General features: G+C 39.3%; 1 protein-coding gene across 1 annotated transcript in view; it reads right to left on the bottom strand.

Annotated features, from left to right (window-relative positions):
• LOC309553561 (uncharacterized protein) overlaps positions 1 to 23,628 on the bottom strand; it is a 309,714-nt gene that overhangs the window by 63,660 nt on the left and 222,426 nt on the right. The window contains exons 12-24 of the mRNA XM_082254829.1: positions 17,019 to 17,093; positions 14,330 to 14,410; positions 13,922 to 13,978; positions 13,520 to 13,573; positions 12,789 to 12,842; positions 12,441 to 12,494; positions 10,053 to 10,106; positions 9,814 to 9,867; positions 7,974 to 8,018; positions 6,705 to 6,803; positions 4,776 to 4,829; positions 4,526 to 4,570; positions 3,833 to 3,886 (exon numbers count right to left, since the gene is read on the bottom strand). Coding sequence (XP_082110955.1) covers positions 3,833 to 3,886; positions 4,526 to 4,570; positions 4,776 to 4,829; positions 6,705 to 6,803; positions 7,974 to 8,018; positions 9,814 to 9,867; positions 10,053 to 10,106; positions 12,441 to 12,494; positions 12,789 to 12,842; positions 13,520 to 13,573; positions 13,922 to 13,978; positions 14,330 to 14,410; positions 17,019 to 17,093 — 780 coding nt within the window. The remainder of the gene's footprint in view (positions 1 to 3,832; positions 3,887 to 4,525; positions 4,571 to 4,775; positions 4,830 to 6,704; positions 6,804 to 7,973; positions 8,019 to 9,813; positions 9,868 to 10,052; positions 10,107 to 12,440; positions 12,495 to 12,788; positions 12,843 to 13,519; positions 13,574 to 13,921; positions 13,979 to 14,329; positions 14,411 to 17,018; positions 17,094 to 23,628) is intronic.

Here is a 23,628-nt window from a genome sequence, read left to right as displayed (position 1 = left end):
GAATATACTGGGATGTTTCAGTATTCCACAAAGTGTAAAATAACTCCATTCCATTCTGTGACTGACACTTGTAGCTGCAGGCAGCAAAGATGGATATAGTGGTGATGGAGCACAGTGAGAATTGGTGGCCATTGTAAGTTTCTTTTCTCTGTGCTCTTCATGCACATGGCAGTGACAGCTCTCCTGATCTCCCTCCTGTGTGTCCTGTTTAATTTATCCCCTGCCTCTACATTACAGCTCAGTGCAGGCACAGGAAATGTGCAGAATTGCTCTGATAGCCTCAGGATCTCAGCAAAGATGGAGGAGTTGTCCTGAAGCACAGAGCTCTTCATGTACAGACTGGGGCAGTGCTGGGGAGAAATCTTGGGAGTTTCTAGCTGTAGAAAAACATTTCAGCAAGCTGCAAATGCCATAGAGTCCTTGTTGGGAATCAGAGCTCCCTGTGTGACCTCCTCATTCTCTTTCCCAGATTCACTTCAAACAGGTGAGCAGAAAGCACAGGTGTGCTGAAGTGCGGAGTGGTGGCTCCAGTTTTCCATAGGCTAGTGATGTATGTTGTGAATTGGTCTAGAAACTAGAAGGAATGTAGTAACAGATCAAACTGTCAGGATTACTAAACTCCTAGCAAACCAAATTCAAAGTATATTTTGTCTCAATTGTGATCCTGGTTATCGGTGTCAACTAGCCAGCAACAGGAGAGGACAGGAAAACTACTGACCCGATCCTACAGCATCGATCCCTCATCAGCCAGACTGACAAAGGACATTCCACAGTTTGTCAGCATGGTGGCAATGTCAGGTGATGATGTTCTCTGCTCTCACTAGCAAACCTGTCACCAGCAACAGGGTCACCAGTGTAAAGAAGACATTAAAGTGGCATTAAACCCACAAGTAAACATTATATTGCAGGTTACCAATTCTTAGTTGTGAAGGCTGAATTTGTTTTCCTTTTTTAGGCTTTCTTTCTTCCGTTTGTTTTTATCTGGTGATCCAGCCAGCAAGTCTGTTTTTCAAAAGAACAAGCTCACTTGCAGTTACAGAGATGTGACAAACCATTTACCACTGGCAGGGGTGCTTACAAAGGTCAGCATATATTTAAGTAAAACCTTTATACTAAAAGAAAAACAAATGTTACAGTAAATGATTATAAAGTGGGAGCTGGAGTTTGGCTTCAATTTGTTAGTGTATCTAAATCTGCGAGTTCATCTAACACTCCCCTCCCCCCAGACTGACAGCACTGCTGTCTGCTGTGCTGCCTGTGCTTCTTCATCCAGAGTGGGAGCGCTCTAATAAAGCAGGTGTGCTACTGGCCAGAGCACCAGACGAAAAAACAGTGGAAAAAAAGCCTAAGAAAAGAAAACGAATGCAGCCACCACATTTAATGATTGGTAAGCTGCAATATATTACATTTTTGGTTTTCAGGTAATTATTTCTTTAAGTGAACCACTCCCCAGTTTATGCACCCTAAAGTATTGTAGATATTCGGAACAAACAGTAAAAAAACTTTAAAGTGGACCCTCCTCACCCTAAAAACCTTTGGACCTTCTGAATGCCCCCCTTCCACAATCATAAAAGTCTGAACTCTGCGTCATTTGCTACTGAGCCCTTGCACTGTTCCTGCCCTTACATCTCTTGCCACACCCAATAGTCAGCACAGTGAAAGCCGCATCCAATTTTTGCCACACACTGCACTTTCCTCTAGAAGCAGGTCCCAATTTATTATTTTAAAACTAACCCCGTTCCTGACTCCTGCACTCACACTTTTTTTTTTGCTTCCAACCCTTGAACTTTGTAATTTATCCAATCCTGAATTCTGCACTATATGTGTGGCTAACAGGTATAGGTAAGATGATGATTAGTCATGCGTGGCCGGGGGGGGGGGGGGGGGCGCAATTTGAAATGTTCGCCCTGGGCGCTGGATGACCTTGTACCGGCACTGCTCACATGGTATCTATGTAAGAAACCATATTAAAAGCCTTTGCCTAAAGGGTGCAGATACAAGCCTCTATCATTGCAACAATCAACATGCAACAGACAGTGAAACTTGGGAATGGACTTTGACCGCATAGAAGGATATACTCTTATTATATAATATTTAGGCACTTTCTTACAACTTTTGTAGAAAACAGATCTAAATGAGAGGAGGGACACCCCACCTCTTCCTGGGCCAAAAAACAGTGATGTTTAAGTTGATTGTAAGACATAGCATTATTTTTATATCTACTTTTCAACTAACTAAATTAAATTGGCATTATGTTTTTTTAAGACTAAAACAACAAATCAAATAAATTAAACTTTATGGTGTTAAAGAAAACGACCAAACATCATGTATATAAAAGCAAAACTTTATGAATAAGCTAACGTGGTGGGCCAAATGTTTCTTATCAGCTTTCAAGTTCTAGACTTCTGTGTGCTGGTTTTCTAATTATGCCATGCTGCCCCATACACATGAAAAAAATAATCAAAGCCCATTTCAGTTTAATACAAACAAATATAAGCATTTCCACCTATACAATGTGTATCAAAGATTTATTTTACACAAGGCTTATACATTTATGCGGATAAATGGTAGCCCCATTGCATGTAACTGTTGTGTTTTAGAAATCTTAAAAAATGTAGAAGCTTTAACAACTAAAAAATACAAACAAAAGCAATATTTTATTGTTACATACATGGTAAAAAATACCACTACCATTTAAAATGTCAATGCCATGTAGCATACATTTTATAGTATTGTAGCATGACCTGCCCCTAATTGCCAACCCCTGGCCCTCTCTGCATAAGTAATATGTGTAATTGGGTTCATGCAGTAGAGCAGAGAGGCCTGATTCCTAATATGTTTCATGATTAGCTTTGTCAGGAAACCAGGGGCCAATTAAATGACTATAACAATGTAACCTCCTGGGAGTGGGAGGTGGTGATATGGTGGGGTGTGGGGGATGGTGATATGGTTTACAGGGCAAAAAACACAGATAGCCAGGATCTGCATTTACAATTTAAAAAATTCAATAATGGCGTTATTGTGGCTTGATAACTCAATCCATAATCGTACGCATGTACAGTATCATGCCATCCTCATTCACTAGTCCTGAGGAAAAGAGATGTGCTCATATCAGGTGTATTTTTATATCAATCTTTAGCCACAGATGACAGATAAACCAGCACATTCCACCATTTTTTTCCCCTACTGCCACCTTAAGCTACAAAGGCAGTCAGACAGCGTTGTACACATACCGCATGCTAAAAATGCTCTGGTTCATGGCAGCGGCAAAGCACCACCCTGCATTGCACTTGGTTGAGGTGTGGTAGGGTGAGCTTTGGAGGAATTAAACAGGGGGAGAGAAGGCGGTACATCGCCTCCCAGCTTCCTATCAAACACCTTCTCAAAATTGATTCCTTGATTACAGGGAGTGGCAAGGGCTGCCATATTGAGCCATAATCACTTTTCTTATCTCCCCAACTTAAGATGGGGCTCCTCCAAAAATCAAAGCATGCACATTTTTCAATATGACCTTGTTTTAATGTTTAAACAACAATCTTTTGTTAATAAGATTAATAAACTACCAGATTATACTGCAAAGCCAACAACCATCAGAAGTATTTAGATTGCAATAGTGTCCAACTTTTCACTTGGTAAATGTCTAGTGATGCTGTGCTTCAAGTATAAAACGTGAAGGAATGCTTGGAACAAGACCTTAACAAGCAACATAACACCTTCTACTTTAATTATTTTGATGGTTTCTTTTTAAATCATCTATATTTTAGGTTGGCTAAATTATACTACACACTTTATCTTTATATAAAATACAATAATGTTTTAATTTTTTACTCACCGGAGGGCCATCAGATCCAGCTAATCCAGCTATACCTTGCTTTCCCGGTGGCCCCTGTGGGGAAAGAAATTAAAGTAAAAAAAGATATAGCACCTGTCAATTATTAATACAATGTATTTGACGAAAGCCTTTCTATAGAAAAATAACTAAGACTTTAAAGCCAGCAGGGCATGAACATATTTTTGTTTCTAACCGGTAACTGACATGGGCTTGAAACTGGTAACCATCTAGGCAAGTTGTTGATTTGATACAATTTAAAGTCTATCTTCTTGAACAAAGACTTGTTAGCTTTTTCTTTTTAGTTTTTAACAGAGTGGGAAAGGATCTGAACCCTTGTTGCGTGTTTACTGCTGTCTGCGGGTAGATTACAATTTACTTCCTCTCCTGGTGACAATGGTCTCACAAGGTAGAAATGAGGGAAAATCTTGAGGGAAACTCCTCACCGGGAACAGAGAAATATGTTTTATTTTTAGTGGATTAGGGGAAGGCTAGAGCGCCTATTTTATTGCTCCGTAAGTCCCTATGTCCTTGTTGAAGATTTTCAGGCACCTGCATTGGGTTGTACTTCTTCCCTATTCTATCCAAAACTAAAAAAAAGTTCATCAGGAGTCTCAGGACATACACTAGTAACAAAACTATCTGCATATAAATTGTTTCCTCCATTAAGGACTTTTCATGGGTGGCTGGACTCACCTTTTCCCCTGGCATTCCAATGGGCCCCTGAGGTCCGGGCAAACCCTGTAAAGGGAAATGGAAGAGCTTTTAACATATGTATCATAAATGCCTTGCCAGCTAGGCCAAGGTGGAAGCCTAACACTAAAGACATGACTCATAAATGGAGGAAAAATCAATTTGTCATATAACAGGATTTTCAGAAATTGCTCATTGTAACTCAATTGCTATGGACACTTGAATATATCTCTTGGATTCTCCAAGTTCTTACATGAGGCCCTGGATTTCCTTGTTGCCCATTCGGTCCACTATCTCCTTGAATGCCCTATTGGATTTAAAAGGAAACAGCATTTTATAAAAATATATTGAATGCAGAAAAGTTAAGGTAACAATATATACAGTATATAAACAATAGCATGAAGACATGGCAATTATATGATCGTTCTGTAGAATTATGGCATAAACATGCACAGTCTAATTTGCTGAGTTTTCATTGTTATGTCCTGTATAGACACAAGCAGCCTTATTTTTGGAGGAATGGTTGCAATTTGGTTGCAAAAATCTGGCTGATCCTGGTCAATAATGGATCAATAATGTATTAGATATACCCTGCAGGAATTTAATTAAGCAGATAATGTGCACCTAATATATCTGGCAATGTTCCCCTCCTCCACTGAGTACACTCAGTTTGGCAGAGGATTTCCTGGTCTATACATAGGAAGTGCTGTGAAAGCTTATAGTGATTTCTTCAACAACTGTTGGAAATGTAAGTTTACATTCACACCGGTGATTAAGGGTCACTGGCCCTGTTCATTATAAGGACAGGTCGCTAGCGGCCGCAACTATTCACCACTCTCTGCACAGTTAGCAGTTACCTGCGGTGATCACTGCTCAGTGCACACAAAACATGGCTTTGGCCACATTTTCCTGCAAGGAGAAAAGGCGTTCAGAAGAGGTGGGCAAATGCCCAGTGTGCATAAGGCCTTATAGGCAGTTACAGCAAACATTTTTCTTTTGGGATAAAGTTTTTACATGAATAAATAAAAGCTGATCATTGTAAGCACCCCTGCCAGGGGTAAATGGTTTGTCTCATCCCTGTAAAATCAATAGGTTGCAGGAGAGCTTGTTCTTTTCAAAAACAACAGATTTACTAGCCAGATCATTCAGATGAAAATAGAAGAAAGAAAGCCTAAAAAAGAAAACGAATGCAGCCATTACCTTATGAATTGCAATATAATAAATGTTTGCTATTGGTATTGTTACTGCTTTAAAATGTAGAGTTGTAATATTTAAATGATTAAATATTTTTTTAATGGCACATTGCTGTTATGTCTATGTGATTTTCCATTTTAATTGTAACAGACGTTCTTCAATAAAAATTTATTGACAAAAAAAAAATATGTTTTTTAATGAAAATATCACGAAGAGAAGCTCAATTTTCCCCCTCCCCCAAAACATAGAACACTTTAGTCTTATAGGAAGTTCAGGGTGTTAATTAAATTCCAATAGAGCTTTTTGGCAATTACATATGTTATATCATTTTAGGGAAAGTGGAGCTTTTCTTTAATAGTAAACTTTCCATTTTACTATGATTTTCTATCACTGCCAAAAAAATTTGAATTAATCTTCCTTGCAACTGTGATATCAGTAGCCAGTTAGTATACAGGATTTCCCAGGATCCTCATCCCCTTGCTCCGACTTTTAGCTTACTAAAGTCATTTCCCAGACATTTATACTGATCTTGTGGTTAATTTCGGCAGGGTTACTACACTGGGGGTTTCACCTTCACTGAGATGCTTGCAAGGAGTGCTGCATATTCATAACAGAATGTTGAGGGTGGAAAGTATAATATTACAACCTTGGGACTAACCACATGATTATCATCAGGGCAGATCCTCTACGATTTTAAAAGAGTTCAGAGGGTACACTGGAATGTCTCTATACCAGAAGTAGGCAAGGGTCTAAAATGGGCTTTGCCAAAATCTTTGTAATACATATCTACTGTACTGTAGCTGATCTGGATGGATTTCTTTTCTCAACAAAACTGGAGGTAGGTATGAGGAAATTATAAATGTATGCATTTGATTACCACCCCACGCAGACCCTTACTCATGACCAAGACAATATACTTAAACATCCATGAATGTCAAGAAGCAGTAAAAAAAGCACAAGCAATTTGTGACATAAGCAGTCTATTTACTTGGTTTCCTTTTGAACCTGGAGCTCCATCAATACCGCTTACACCTGGCTGACCTGGTGGGCCAGGAGGACCTCGTGGACCAACCAAGCCCCGTGCACCCTAAAAGAAAAAACAATGCTAATTTACTTCTTATCAGATATATAATATGTGTTTAGAAAAAAAATGTTTCTTGAACGTAATGCAAGTCATATTGGGTTACACAAAGTATTTTACACTGGTTCATTACCTTTTAATAAATTAAACTGAATTTGCATTGAAATATAAAGTATAAGCCTTCATCCCTTATAATGTACTGGGATGACCAATTTTGTATCTAAATTACTTCTATGCTAGTGTAATCTAACATCGACATTTAGTTGTACTGTGCCATTGGTACTGACTAAATAGGATTCCTGTCCTATTTATGGAGACTAGTGGACCAGAGATAATAATGTCTGAGATTCGTACTGTTAGTTATACATTCTCAGTTTTTCTAAAATGTACTGTATAATGTGAGGGATCAGCTCGGTGGCAGGTGTGGATGACCCCTTTTTGGGTTTGTTACACAGGGAGATAGCCGAGAAGTGGTTGCAAACAACAGTGTATGGTTTTATTCTTGCAATTTTTCTTCACACAAGTGCAAGCATCAAAAGATCAAAAATAAAATAAAACACAAAATAAATCCTTGCCACTGTGGGCGGCTACCTTCTCACACAGGAACCTACCTAAGGAGTCTGTCCCCAACCTACTGTTGGTCAGACTTTGCTGATCCTACAGAAGACCATCAATAGTCCATTTATTTTCTCTTCACATAGAAATAGTTCATTTTCTCTTCACATAGAAAACATTCCTTTGTTTTTCTCTTCACAAAGAAAACATTCCTTTGTTTTTCTCTTCACATAGAAAACAATCCAAGACCTCACCTTGAGAAGTCTTCAGTCTTTTTATCCTCCTCAGCGCACATCGCTTCAGGAGACATACATCTGACTGCTCTCCTATCCCCAGCTCACACAGCTTCAGGAGGCAGCCCTCAATAGGCTTCCTCTGGACAAATTATAGAGGCCTTAATTTCCTCATTCTAAATAGCTGAAGGTTTTTCAACTTCCTTAAACCTTCCTGCTGGCTTTGCAGCCGACACCCTATAGTAATTGGTAAATTGTCTAAACCAAGCAGAAGTGTATCTCCTATCTGTGACAACACTCACAGATTTACCTGACTTCCTGTCACAATAACTAACAAAAACATAACATTATTGGAAACACTCTTGCAAGAGGAGATAAAGATACTTACAGCTTCTCCGGGAGAACCAGAAGGCCCAGAAGGTCCAGGAGAACCCTGAAAGAAATTAGAACTAATTACAAACTTGCAAACAGTACAAATACATACTGTAAAGTGGTGTTCTTTTTTATTTAAACATATTTTATAGATTTCAGGATACTGCTATTTAAGATCAACATATGTTATCCTGAAGTTCCATTTTGTGTCATATTTGTTACTATAAAGCAGGGCTAACTAAATAAAATAGTATTTACTACAGCCTATTGCCAAATGTTTGTGACCACCTGACCATCACGCCACATTCAAAGAATACAGGCATCAGTATGGAGTCCCCCCTCCCCTCCTTGGAGGGTATAGCAGCTTAGAAGGCTTTCCACAAGACTTTGAGTGTGTCACTCGGAATATGTTCCCATTAAGCTAAAAGAGCATTTGTAAAGGCCAGGCACTTATTTTGGGCTAGGAGACCTGGATTACAGCCAGCATTCCAGTTTATCCCAAAGATGTTCAGTAGGGTTGATGTCAGGGCTCTTTAGGGCCACTTGACTTCCTCCCATCACTTGTCAAATTATGTTTTTAGGGAGCAAGCATTGTGCACAGGGGCACAGTCATTCTGGAACAGAAAAGGGCCTTCCCCACACTATTACAACATTTTTAGAAGAGAAAAATTGTCTATAATTTTTCTCTATCCCCTAATTACAAACTCTTAACCATCTTTTTCACTGTCACCTTGCCATATGTCCTTGTGTTGCGTTTGATATAAATACATGTTTGTTTTATGATTTTATACTCAGACTGTACTGTACATGGAAGAATCTGTTAAGCAGTTTGCCTTAGAAACAGGAATCAGGTTACTTTTAATTCTTTGAGTGAATTTCTCAAACAAATGCTGCTGTATATAATGGTAACATGGATAATATTGTTATATTTCAGTTGACGTTGCATAAGTCTATTGTTCTGTAACAGTAGTCAAACAATAGCTTGACCTTCTGGCATATATGACCTATGGCATGTATGATACAAAAGTGCCATCTAGAGGACGAATTAAAGAATGTTTCTTCCGTTGAAACTCAGTATTGTGAAAGGTACCATGCCGATGTGGTGATGGTAAACTTTCCAAATAAAAGGGCAATGGCATAAGCGGACAAGAGAACTCCATAAGGACTTAACACCAAGGAAGATCTGTACCAGCCAGAAGAAGCTATACATAAAGACCCTTTCCCCTGATCTCCAGAAACTGCTTATAGATTAAGCCTGGGGTCCTTGTTGCCTTTGGAGATCGTGAACCCACTGTAATCTGAGTTAAGTAACGTTTAAGCGTATTTCTACTGTTTACAGACCATAGTTTCTGCTTATTTGCTAGCAAATATGTAGCATTTTGTTTGTTGTATGCATATCTAGCAGTCTTTATTGTTTTTCCTTTAATTGTAACAGTTTGTATGAACAGCATTTTTGTGTAGTAAAAGCACACTAATACACTGCAAAGGTCTGAGTTTCCTTGCTTATAATGCAAAGTACCCTTACTAGACGAAAGCAAAACAGTCCTTTAGGTAAATGAGTCACTAAACTCTCTTACTCTTTCAGTACAGTATTAGACAGAATGTGTTAATCTACCAAGGTTATTCTTATAATGGAAAAATCTTTCAAGGAATCTTTTCTCCATATTCAAGGGGAAAAGATGCCAGCAATGAATCATGTAATTTTTTTAGTGCACTATGCTGAGAATGTGGGTGATTTAAATGACCAGGGCACTAACTGCACTGCAGGTTCAACTAACTATGTTCACACTAACCCCAAGCAACTGTTTGTGTATACAATCTTTCATTCAAGATATTTTCTCTGTACACTATCTTACCTTCTCTCCATTTTTTCCAGATGGCCCAGCAAGACCCTGGTTCCCAACATCTCCCTGTGGCAGAGAAAAGAACAAGCTTGTCATGATTCATGCCATGTTGACATTGTGGCTGCCATATTGCAAGCCAGAAACTGGCTCATATGTTTATGCTTGCAATCTCAGTCAAGCGTTACCATGTCTTTGGAACAATAGAAGAAGTTATAAGCAGATCACTTCAGATTATTAGCCTCTGGACTTACTCTGTGCCCTTTCTCTCCTGGAAGTCCTGGCAAGCCATCAAATCCACGATCCCCCTATGTGATATAAAATAAAAACAATTATCAGGAATAGTACAGAAGAAGAAAAATGAAAACAGTTACTTTGAAGGATTTTGAACTGCCTTACTTTAGAGGGATGCAATACATTTGACTATCTCTTAGGGATGAGTTTCTAGCAGAAATAAAACTTTCCCTTGGATTAAACAGTGAACTTGCTGGGCGTATAAAGCCAATAACTTACAAAGCTTCTAACAGCTGTAGGTTGTGAGCAGAGATGTTAAATGGCACTGCCTTTCTGGTGTCAGTGCATGCTGAGAGTACCGAAAATCTCTCAAGGGCGTCCACCATATTCTTATGGCAGGAGGCAGCAAAACAAGATGTGCCCAACCAGTGTGTCTCTGTTCTCCACCATCTCATGCTCACTGTACTCAAACTCTTTCATAGCCTGGGAAATTTGTATTTTGAGAAAAGAAGGGAGTGGGATGACATATTAGTTAAAATTTTATATGCATCAAAGTCATGAATAATGTTCATGAGGGCAGTATTTCCAATATAGAACCATAGAAGAGTGATATCAGAAAAAGACCAAGTGGTCCATTGAGTTTGCCCGATTGTTTTTCGTTTTACATTTTTCTGTCTGATTCCAACATTTAGCTCTATGTTTATCCCAAGCATATTTAAATCCAACTGTTCCATTCTGTTGACTGACTCACTACCTCTGCTGGAAGTCTATTCCATGCATCAACTATTCTTTTAGCAAAATAATACTATCTAAAATTAGTTTTGAAATTTTCTCTTGCTAGTTTGAGGTCATGTCCCCATGTTCTTGATCTTAGGTTCATCTTAAAAATGGGTAAGTCCACCCAAACTTCAAAATCCCTACATCTACAGGCATCTACGATTCATCTTAAAAATACTGTCCTCCTGCACTTTATTCACACCCTTAAAGGGTAAGTCCACCATAACATTAAAATCCCTACATCTACAGGTATCCACGATCTAACACTAACCTATCTAGCCCTGTAAAGAAGAAATCAGTATACTTACCTTTAATGAAGCTGATCCGGTCTGGTCCGCAGCGGCAGAAGCTCTGCAGAGGACACAGCTCACAATGGCTGTGAAATGAATGGGAAGTAATGTCACCCATAGAGTTAATATGGGGCTTCTGTTGTCTGCTGCCTCCTCTGCACCCGCCTCCACAGCGAAGTTTCCACTGACAGCTCAGCGTGGGACCGGACCGGAGTGGCTTCAGAAAAGCTATGTGTACTGATTTCTTCTTTACAGGGCTAGATAGATTTATCTTAGATCGTGGATGCCTGTAGATGTAGCAATTTTAGTGTTAGAGTGGACGTGCCCTTTAATGTATTTAAAGATTTCAATCATGTCTCCCCTTTTCTCAAGGCTGTACAACGTACATATTGAGTTCCTAAAGTCTTTCCTGAAATGTTTTATCCCTCACCCCAGACCTTTCACTATTTTTGTTGCCCGTCTCTGCATTCATTTCAATACCTTCTTATAAGTGAGATCTCCAGAATTTGACACAGTATTCTAAATGAGGTCTAATTAAAGAGCTATATAAGGGAATCAGGATGTCTTCCCTCCTCTTACTGATCCCTCTAGTGATACCCTCTAGTGAATTCTATTCGCTTTTCCCATGGTTTGTCCACACTGTTTACTCATTTTGTAATCTTCTGAAAAAAGGAACCCCAAAACTTTTTCCTCTGTAGTTCTTGGCAGCACTGTACTACCAATACTGTAATCTGATAATATGAAGTTAAGGAGAAGGAAAATTCAAAGCTAAACTTACAAAGTTAGTGAATTTAAACATGTTTGAGCCAACTAAGATGTTTAGTATTAGCACAGCGAAGTATACTGGTGCTTAGGGCTCTTTGAGTGCTGTGCAAGGCAAGAGCTTGGGGTTAAAAAATAGTTATTAGAAATCCTTATTTTGGTTTAAGGTGATCACAATTTATACACCATAAACTTTAAAAGAGACAACAAAGTGTCCAGTGTGGTTCTTTTCTGTAATGTTGATGTCTGTGGTTTTGCTTTAGGGGAAGCAAATAAAAAAGCCAGCAAATGTATTATTTATTTATTTATTACAGGGACTTACAGTATATAGCGCTGTGAATTTACGCTGCACTTTAATTAATGCTGTAAAGAGGAAAAACTCCTCCTGACTCCAGAAATTAAGATCAGATGAAAGCATTTCAGTCTCAGCGAACGTCTTTCCAATGGTGAAAGCTGGAGATACCATTAGAATTTCAACTGTATTAAACTTCAGCTTTAAAAACTGTATTGACCCCTTGTTCTTTTCCCAGTGAAAAGCTGAATATTCTTAATGCTCTTACAAAAAAAATCCTGTCCCACCTTAGTTCCTGTCTCACCAGGCACACCGCGACCGCCATCTGCTCCACCACGTCCCTGAAACAAAAATAAAATAACACTTGCATGGGAAAAGTACAACTTATAGAATAAAGAAGATAGTTGAAAGTGAAATCGATTAAAAATGACACAGTGTATGTCATTACATATATATAGATATAAATAGGAAGTCAAGAAACCAAAGAGAAAATGGATGAAATTTAATAAAACATACGTAAGATGAAAATGGGAAAATAATGAAAATGCATAAGAAATTTTATAGAAGATGACAAGACACAAATATGAAAAGAGAAACAGTTAAACAGGATATTTTCTCTCTTGCCTAATACTTACCCTTTTACCGATTTTTCCTGGGGGACCTATGATTCCTTGAAAGCCACGCGGACCCTGTATATATTAAATTAACAGAAAGGAATCAATGTGCAAATTTTCAAGAAAAAAATAATATTAAATTTAAATCCAACCTTGTGTAAAAGCATGATACGAACAGGAGGCACTATGTTACATGAAGTCTCCCACCGCAGTGTGACACCACCCAGGAGGAGCTATGTGACATGGAATCTGTCCCTCCCATCACAGTGTGACAACACCCAGGAGGAGCTATGTGACATGGAACCTGTCCCTCCCATCACAGTGTGACAACACCCAGGAAGGGATATTTGACATGAAGTTTCTCCCTTCTACCACAGTGTGACACCACCCAGAATGAACTATGTGACATGAAGTCTGTCCCTTCCACCACAGTGTAACACCACCCAAGAGGACCTATGTGACATGAATCTGTCCCTCCTAGCACAGGGGTACCCAGAGAGGAGGAGCTATGTGACATGGCTTACATCCCTCCAACCAAAGGGTGATACAGACAGGAGAAGCTCAGCTATGTGATATGGAGTCAGTTATTCCCTCCACAAGGTGACACAGACAGGAGGAGCTATGTGACATAGAGTCTGCTTCTCCCACCCACAGAGGGACACAGACAGTAGGAATAATGTTACAATGACACCCTATATAAAATATCCAATTCCAGCTACAATAGCACACAGTAAAAGTTTGTAAAGACTTACCGGAGGGCCAGATTCACCATAATCACCCTTTGGACCTTGCGATCCAGAAGGACCCTAGAAAAAAAAAAAACAACACTTATTCTAAGCTATAATTACAAATACCAAGAGACATGTTAGCATTGATGTTATGTAGTTTTGAGAAAAACTACAAATCATCATGTATAAGGAAAATGGAAAATGTTATAACTAGCTACATGTTAATGTTCACATTGAGCCTATTCAGTATGAATTATGATTTTATTTCTTTTACATTACATACCTTAACGGAGATATTTCAATAAATGCCAACCATATTTAATGATTTGTGAGGTTTACAAAGCCGTAACTTGGAACTACTTATTTTATAGTGATGAAATAGGTAGATAATTTTATGCAGTGCAAATAGTTATGGAATATACTTACGAGGGGACCAGGTCGCCCTGTCAGACCCACTGGGCCAGGTGGACCTTTCATAGCCAGCTAAAATGGTAAATAAAAGAAGCTTCAGTAAAATAAATATCAAAAGCTTTCTACATACTAAATATTAGTTAATCAGCTTGTAGTAGAATATGTTTTTTTTTTTTCGGTAATAGAAATACATACGTATTAGGTTATGAGTAAAATTTGAGTGTTTTGGATATCTAGCCCTGTCATCTTTGCCCCACATTCAAATACAACTCTGAATTCTCAATATGATTGGGAAGGGGAATGGAAACATCAGATTTACAAGAAAAACCATATTACAATTAAATCCAATCCAAGCATCAAATGGATCAGTTTAATAGGAGTGCGTGCTTTCTATGTAGGTCAAAATAAATCTAAATTCTGTACCTTAGCTTGCTGCAAGATGGATTGTGCCTGAGCTTCTTGAAATGACACAGTCTGTCCCCTGGAATCACCACCATACTGAAACTGTATAGAAAAACATTTTCAAATACTATTTTAAATGTTAGCCTACATTAAATCAGCTTTTAATCCAGCCTTTCTCAACCAGGGTTCCTCCAGAGGTGTCTCTAGAGCAGGCAAAGTGATCTCCTATGGTACCTAATGGTGCATGCGTATGTAATGCTCCAATGTTACTCAGCAGAGGACAAATAGATCCTCTTCTCTTGTCTATTAGGTATGTAGCCACTAACTGGCATATTATTTCTTTGGCTGTTTGTAAAGGTTAAAGGGCCCGACTGTGACCACCAATCAAAATGACCTGCTTCCCCCTAGCCACCAGGCTTAGAAGGTTTTCCTTAGAAGGTAGTTTGTATACTGTAACTAAAACGAACTGAGCATGGTAATGTACAGTAGGTTGAAGATATAAACTTTTTTGGCAAGTGTGGCAAGGTTCCTAAGACCAGTATATTATTTCAAAGGGTTCTTCAGTGTAAAAAGGTCCAAGTCCAAAACAGTGCAGTTTACCTAAAATACAGGTGCAGCTGGGATGATAAGGTTATGATCCAAAGAGAAAGATATAGGGGAGGTGCTTAACAATGTGATTGTAGATATTATAATACTGATGGATATTTATGCTCACTATGTATTATCAGAATAAATAAAAAAGGTTAGGAATCCTTAAATGGACCTAAGAACTAGATAGTCAGGACTAATGATCAATGTGTTTTGGGATAACAGAACTAAGTTCATAGGAGGTGCCATATTCTTTTTAATATCCAGAAACTGTTATTGTTTTAGTAATCTAATGGACAATGATATACATTGAGGTATCAAGTTTGATCAGCCAGAGAACGTTCAGATGCAAAAAGATGGTAGTTGATTGGTAGGTATGGGTTACAGGACATCACTCCTCCTTTAGTACTGTAAATAAGCTTAGTTATATTTATAAGTCTCATCATTTGTTAATAGCTATGTCATGTGTTTAATAGGTGCCCTAAATAGGTGACTTTTGTTAATCTAATTTTATCCCATTTACTATAATTATAAATTGTATACCCCTTTATTGTCTCACTCTTGCAGAGATTCCCCAAGTGGAAAGTCTGCTCTGTACATAACCTTCTCCCCTCTCCACTTGAGGCATCTTCATGCACTTGCCTTTAGGTTTCATCATGTGTCTTTTCCCTTCTCTGGATCTCCTATCCACCTCACTTCAGATCTATTAAGATACCAAGTCCACCAGAATTCGGACACAATGTTGACCTGTGGTCACTGCGTTCACTACTCCCCACTGCCTGTGCATGTGAGTAGAACTAGTTAGACTTCTATGGGACCAGGAGATGGATCTGCCTCTAGGCTTGATAGAAGTCTATGGGGTTCTGCTGTACATGCATACAAAGCAGAACCTAAACCCAGCATTTAGTGACAGTGCTGCTGATCTATTCTAACTTCGAATGATCTTCACACATACTAGCAAGCAGCTCCCAGCACAGAAAGTTTCCCATCGCTAATGACTTATTTGCAGCTTTCTTCAGTAGATCAAGTGACATGTAGGAGCCAAAAATAAGTAACTAGTGATGAAAGACTTCCTGTGCTGGGAGCTGATTGCCAGTAACTGTAAGTATCACTGCAGATTAGAGAAGATCAGCAGCACTAAATGCCAGGTTCATTCTCTGAGTAGTGTATAGTCTTTGGTATAAGTCAAAATGGTGCCAATACCTGTAGCAAGCGCAATAGTAACAGTGCAGCTGCGCCTTCATGCCAGGCCTCCATCCTGCATGCTCTAACCAACGCAGCTGATCCCTATTCTTCTCCCTCCACACTACACCTGCACACCAATCCCGACTCTGACCCCATCCTCTCCACTTCAGCTCACCACCTCTCCTAGATGCTCCCAATTTGCTCACTAATGAACCAATGCTGTTGCCACTGTAATAATTTACATTCGTGTTGTCCCTCACAGCAGTGGTGCACCTTTCCATATTCTGAGTATTTAATGAATAGGCACACTTTTGCTAGTATACAGTATATCTCATTCCCTTACCTCTTATTTCTACTCTTTCGTTGACATTGTACAGGCAAAGTTTTCTGTACTATTGTTTTTGCTATAAAAGTCTTGCTAGGTATGGGTATATATGGTTCAAATATGTTCATGTATTTAATATTTTCACTAGTAATATCCTTCCCTCCCAGGAGATCATGACATTAAAATGAAAATTATTTTTATTATTATTTGCTAATGCTTCTACTGCCACTGCTTTTAGCTCCAATGTGTAATTAATAATTTGTTTTTCACAGGAAGCAGTATCCACTAGTAATTAAAATATACAATATGCTATAAAAAAAATTATAAGCATTAAGTTATGAAATGAGGCATCACACAATTTAAATTGCAGAAAAAAAATCAGATATACAGCATAACTCATTCCTTTAAAAAAAATATCAAGACTTTGATATGACTCCTTAACCTCCCAATGGAAGCCAATAAATATCACTAACAAAATAAATATATAATCCTAACAGGATGAATCACGGGTTCATGGGAGATGAGTCATGGTAATCTGACAAAGTTCTTCCATGTGTCCAAAAGGCAAGTTGTCCAGCTCCCACAGTCCCATAGGATGTGACAGGTACTCACAGGAAGCATCACTGTATTCCCCGGAGGTCCAGGTATACCATCAGCACCATTGAGTCCAGGTCGTCCTGGAGGACCCTGTTAGAGAAGTAGAGAGAAGGAGGGATGTCATTCATAAAAGGGATGTTGAAGAATCCAAGTTGTCTTGTATTGACACGTAGTGAACGGTGTGTTGCTGGAGGGGAAGAAAGCAAGATTAAAATGGATTCTCTACCAAACATATTACATTACATCACAGCGCAGATACCGATCTCTCAGCTGAAAGTCATACATCACTCACATATACCATAGATCAAAGCCTCCCAACAACAACTGTGACTTGTTTGCCTTCTAATCTTCGGTAATTGAGTTTTTACCATGTAATCAAAACTTTTCAAAGGCAGAGCAGTTTAGATATTTGCATGGAATGTATTAACAATTGAATCAATTCCTGAATTTGGGAGAGCTTCTATTATGAAAATTAGCTGATCCTCATAAACCAGACACCCAGATTATTGTGTCGTCTGTGTCAGACCTACTCTAAGATCACTAGAAGTCAGGAGCCATGATGTAAAGTATGTGCCCATGATTAAACAATCCCCAGCACATGAAGCAGAGGAAAGAAAATACCTGTAAGATAATGAGATCAGAACTTTTCTTTGTTAGGGCTCTTTCGCATTTTCACATAGGCAGCAGTACTCACTGGTGGATTTCAAAGGGTGATATAGCATCAGCTGACAGGCATTCAGGAGGCAATCCTCCCATCTCCTAAATGTCTGTTTTTTTTTTTTAAATCCTAAGGATTTTTTGTTTTAAAATACTGCAACTGCAAACCAAGAATTTGGCTCGCGGTTGCGGCACACTCCCATTGATCTCAATAGGTGAGTTCAAATCGCAGTGGCCGCAAAGTAAAGCTTCGTGACCATATCATTTGTACAGCCCGTTCCGAATGTAATGTTAGAATTTAGTCCTGTCCAACAGTCCAACAGTCCTGTTTAACAGAGGTTGATCATTAGAATGACCATAAATGGATCAAAATTTGGCTAGTCCTTGCTGAACCGGCCAAATTTCAATCCATCCATAGGCAATTTACGAAGAGGTTGTTCTTTTAAAGATTATACAGTCTTTTAATGATTTTCAGATATACATGAAACAGAGATCAGATTGATGTATGGTAAATTTGAATTTTGGAGCCAATAAACAATTATATGAGCATGCAAGTGGTTTTAAACATGTACTAACGAAGTGGTCCGCCATGAAACATGTAGAGGTAGAGGTAGACACACCTTGAAATTTGGAAATCCATACTTCTTTGGATCAAAAAAACCACTTGCATGCTCATATAATTGTTTATTGGCTCCGATACAGTACCTTATTCCATTTTTTGTCTTTTTTGGATTGTTTTTAAATTTGTATATGTAATAAAACTGCTATATTTTACATTTTGACTATCTGATCAATATCGTACCGTGAAAGTCCCAAATATCTTCTTTTCCCTTTTCCCCCCTTCCCCTCCCCCCCCCCCCTATTGACCACACTGGGAGGTTGGTCTTAGGTATATTCCCCATGTTTTTTGCACATCTATTTGATACTCTCTGCAACAGTTGAAGTGACTTGTAGAAGTCACAAAACATCTTCCACAATCTAAATGAGTACAGTTAAATGTGACAAACTATTACTAGCTAGTAGCTATACATCTATGAGATCTCTTTTTGCCTGTCAAAAGGTTTTCTTTTCTGTCCTTCAAGTCCTGACAAGCACATAGCATTGCTAAAGTAGAATTCCATCCTAAACCTAACTAGCCTTAAAAACATTCCCTCCCTCCTCCTAACACCTTTGCTATCTAACCTGTGTAAAAATGATGTATATATACCTACCTATTTTAAGCCCACTCTGGTTTTGTCATATGATCTGTCTTCCCTGTGCCAGTCAGCGGTGACTGCAGGGGGGAGGAAAGAGCACTCGACAACCAGGAGCAATGTTGTCACCCGTAGGCTCCCATATCCCAGTCGGTGCTCCATCCTCTCCTCTGCAGCTGACACAAGGGAGCCCGATCATGTGAGGGGGAGGTAGTTTGTAACCCCTTACCACTTTCTCCAAAACTAAAACAATAAATTCTTGGAGATTTTGCTACTGGGTAGGTGCAATGATTCAAAACATACGTTATACTAAACTCTAGACAAGCAACATAAATATGCAACATTATCACAATAGCATTGTTCTCCAGCTGCAACAAACCTTGATTAAATGGTCATCCAATACAAAACACATCCTTCTCTTGTGGTTAGATGCTGGAAAGCCAAATCACACAGAGGCTGCTTAATACCTCTTGGGGACGTGGTCTTTACTTCCCAGATTCCTGCAACTCCCTTCTGCTAAGCTAATTAAGGGTGGGTCACCCTTTTACTTGTAAAGCTGAACTCCAGGCAAACAACTAAATACACAGATGAAATACATATGTGGGCAAAGTAGTTTCTGTGCAAAGAAGTGGTTCTAAAGGCTTAAGGTTTTTCACCTTATAGGATAAGATCCTGTTTGTAAAAAAAAAAAAAAAACAATAAATGCACGTCTTTTTGCAGGTAACAAAATGTGCATTTATCATAATTTTATTAGGAGCCTGTAAAGCATTGCACCCGAGATCAGCAGGGTGCAATCTCAGGTCCTGCAGGCAGTTACTGAATGACAGATAGGAATCATCAATGAACTACCTAGAGCACACATCAGTGTCCTGCTGTAATGGCTGAAGGTAGTTGTTGTTCTCCCATTCACAGAGCTCTGTGAATGACTGATAAGGTGAGGGGGTAGAGCCCTACACGGCCACGTTTTTTTTTAAATTGTGACATTGGGTACAGGGAGAAGATCTCCAGCCACTGTCACAATGGTGGATCATGGGGGGTGTTGGGGCTGCTGCATCATGAATACGGGTGCAAGATGTAACATGTTAGAAAAGGTTGACTTATTCTTGAATGCATTTTTTGCCTTAGGTAAGGTAAGCAGCTCTTTCTACTCTCTCCCTCCTCACAGGGCAATTTGATAGCAATGGAAGCCATAGGCTCCTGCTGCTGTCAATCAAATCCTATAATGAGGGAGTGGGGGGGGGGGGGGGCCCGTTGTTTGTGTCAGTAGACACAGGCATCGGGGCTTGGAATCCAGCCCACAAGAGTACAAGGTTTGCTGGGGGGGGGATGCAAGAAAGATAGCAGGGGACTCCAGAAGATGAAGATGAGGGCTGCTCTGTGCAAAACCATTGCACAGAACAGGTACATATGACATGTTTGTTATTTTAAAAAAACATAGTTGTCGCAACCTCAGTGATCTCCACAAGATTTTGGGCCCCATGCCAAGCTTATACTCTAAAAATAGGGCAAAGACACCCTGCAAAAAGAGGGCATTATCAATAGGACCGTGCGGCATCCCATCAGCCAAACTCTCATTCCATGCCAAGCTGCTGCTCTGCTACATTGTTAGTACAGGCGGTCACTCAGTTGGCACTGGCGACATTCAAGAAGCACTTTGCATTTTCTGAATAAATGCAAAGTGGTCTCTGATTACACAAGGTGGAGAGGTGAGGCAATGATGTCACAGATTACCGCCTGTGATCTTTGTGCACCAACTGAAGTGCACCAATAAGTGTTGGGAGCTGGTCATTGCTTGTCAATGCCAAATATGTGTACACTATAGCAATATTTGCAATACTTTGTCCCAAATGTTGTTACAATGAAGGCACAGTAGATAGGCCTATATGAATTGTTTGCTCCACATACAACATTACAACTTGTATTGTTTGTGACAATGTTCTTATAATTATTTTCATGTGATTGCTATGTCTTTAAAGAAACTTGTGTGGGATCACATCCAAACGTTAGTGAAGTGCTTTATTGTCTGGTCTGATTTTCTTCAGACAAGTATCTGAAAATCAGCATTTGTTGCAATCAATCTTCAGCCACGAGGAGGAGCTGTGTCACTCAGAGAACTCCTAATATGCAACAGCTGTTAAGGTATTTCTCAAAGTCCCTTACAGAACAAGTTCATGTTTAACCTAAAACTCACAGCCCACCCTTAGCCAGTTAACCTAATGAAACCTAGAGCCCCAACCACCCAGATACTTAATTATCTTTCCATGACAGTGGCTGCCTTCTCCAGTGATTAAACACTCAGGCCCAAAACTGTCTCCTGCATTGGCTGTGCCTTAAAACATAGAAGAAAACAGAGGCCTAGTGGATTATCCTCAATACATGTCTTTAATAGGTAAAACAGAGGTAAATATTATACTCACAAATGAATGCTTGAATCAAAGCATAACATAAAATTCATCTGCTTAAGTCCATGTAGGAAAATCCACATCACATAGGACTATCTTGCAGAAACATAGGCTAACGCGTTTCAAGGTTCCCTTCTTCCTCAGAGCTGCACCTTCACAGTAGGTTTTCAAAGGGTTGAATGCCACCATGCTCCATCACTAGAGACTCAAGCGGCACAGCCTCATTGAAGTCTATGGGAAGTTAGACTTAAAGTTAGACTTGAAAAAGCCAAGAAATATTTTGGGCCAAGAAGACGATAACACCAGAGGAGAATGCTGCTGTCATGGAAAGGTAAGTTAACTACTGGTTTGGAATGGTTTTAGATTGGATTGGGTAAGGGGGCAAAGTAGGGTGGGCTAGTGAGTTTTTAAAGATGAAGTTGCCCTTTAAAGTCAAGCTCCAGCCACAATATTTTTTTTTCATTTTGGATAGAGTGTAAAGGGATAGATAGAGTGGGATTTTATTGCTGTAGAAAGGGATAGATCCTCTGGTGGGTTTTTATCATTGTGGAAAGGGATACATTCTCTGGAGAACTTTTATCACCGTGGAAAAATGATGGATCCTCTGGTGGACTTTGATCACTATGGAAAGGGATAGATTCTCTGGTGAGCTTTAATCACCATGGAAAAGAGATTGATCATCTGATTGGCTTTGATCACTTTGAAAGGGGGTGGAACCCTTGTGCGGATTGATAGCTGCTGTTATGGAAAGGTAAGATAACCACTGGTTGGGAATGGTTTTAGATTGGATTGGGTAAGGTAGGGTGGGCTAGTGGGTTTTTAAAGATGACGTTGTCCTTTGAAGTCAAGCTCCAGCCACAATATTCTTTTTCATTTTGGATAGAGTGCAAAGGGATAGATAGAGTGGGATTTTATTGCTGTAGAAAGGCATAGATCCTCTTGTGGGTTTTGATCACTGTGGAAAGGAATAGATCCTCTGGTGGGCGTTTTGCCATTCTCATAATAGGGAATTTTTTACTAACTTCTTGTTCCTGAGACTGAAATGGAAGGAAAGTCTTTAAAGGAGACGTAGGCATAGATAAAATCTTGAAAGAGCCTTTGTAAATGCAATTATAAACAACAGCACACTGGTGATAGTGCCTAAAATCAACTATATTCCAATAGGAGAAAGGATCAGTTGCTTTTATGGAAAAGCGGCGACATCACACTCAATTCACTATCCAGGTGGTTCCTACAACTCAACCACAAAGAAAATGCCCATCAGGGGGAACAAGAAAAGGCAGGATCAAAGTGCCAATGTTGGTGCAATGCTTGTATCATCTGCTGACATTAAAGACATATGAAGACCCTGCACCTAGGCATGAGGTCCCTTAGACATATTGGGTGGAATTACTAAAAGGAAGTAAACTGTACACTTTGCAAGTGCAGTTGCACTCATCTCTCCAGAGCTAAGTAAATGTGAATGTAGTAAAGCTTCACTTTGTAAAGCATACCTTATCAGGTTCAAGAAAAATAAAATAAACAGCATTTTTGCTTGCACACGATTGGATGATGGAAATCAGCAAAGCTTTACCACATTTACTAAACTCTGGGGAAAATGAGTGCCACTGCACTTGCAAAGCGTACAGCCTATTTGCGTTTAGTAAATCAACCCCATTGTCTGTCAGTAGATGATGCATAGCTCAAATTTAAGAGTCAGGTGTGCTTGATAAAAATTCAGATTTGTAGACTCCTGGGGTGCTCAGGAATTTACCGGAACCACTGGGTGCCAACTTTTAATAGTTAGTTTTACAACAATAAAGTCCAAATGACAGTCTTGTAGACAAAGCTGAAAAAAGGAGGAAAAGACCAGATCCCGGTCAGCCAATCACCCGTGCACAGTAGGAAATTTTAATTGCCCCCTGTGCTAACACTCATGGCTCCTTACCAGAGGAAATGACCCTCCTTTCACAGAGCGGTCAAAACAGGCATTGAATGATGTGAACGTGATGGATTTATGGATCTTAATTCACTTCACAGCAGACACAAGACCTCTTAGTAGAAAAGTATGATGATTCCCACAAATCATCCCACAAATAGTGAAGTTCGTCCAAACATATAAGATTTATTAAAAGTAATGCACTTACATTTGAGTTGTTAAAACATCAGCGTTGCAATCATTTGGCGTGCTCCACATCGATACGTCCGCCTAGGCAACGCTGATGTTTTAACAACTCAAATGTAAGTGCATTACTTTTAATAAATCTTATATGTTTGGACGAACATCACTATTGGCTGTCTTTTGTCCTCTTCCGAGTTTATTCTGCCAGAGACAGCGGTATATGATTTGTGGGAATCATCATTCTTTTCTACTAAGAGGTCTTGTGTCTACTG

The sequence above is a fragment of the Pelophylax lessonae genome (genome assembly GCF_965119305.1).
Source record: "Pelophylax lessonae genome assembly, chromosome: 4".
Classification (NCBI taxonomy): Eukaryota; Metazoa; Chordata; class Amphibia; order Anura; family Ranidae; genus Pelophylax; species Pelophylax lessonae.
Note: the sequence above shows the minus strand (reverse complement) of the source record. Positions and strands in the feature narration are given on the sequence as shown.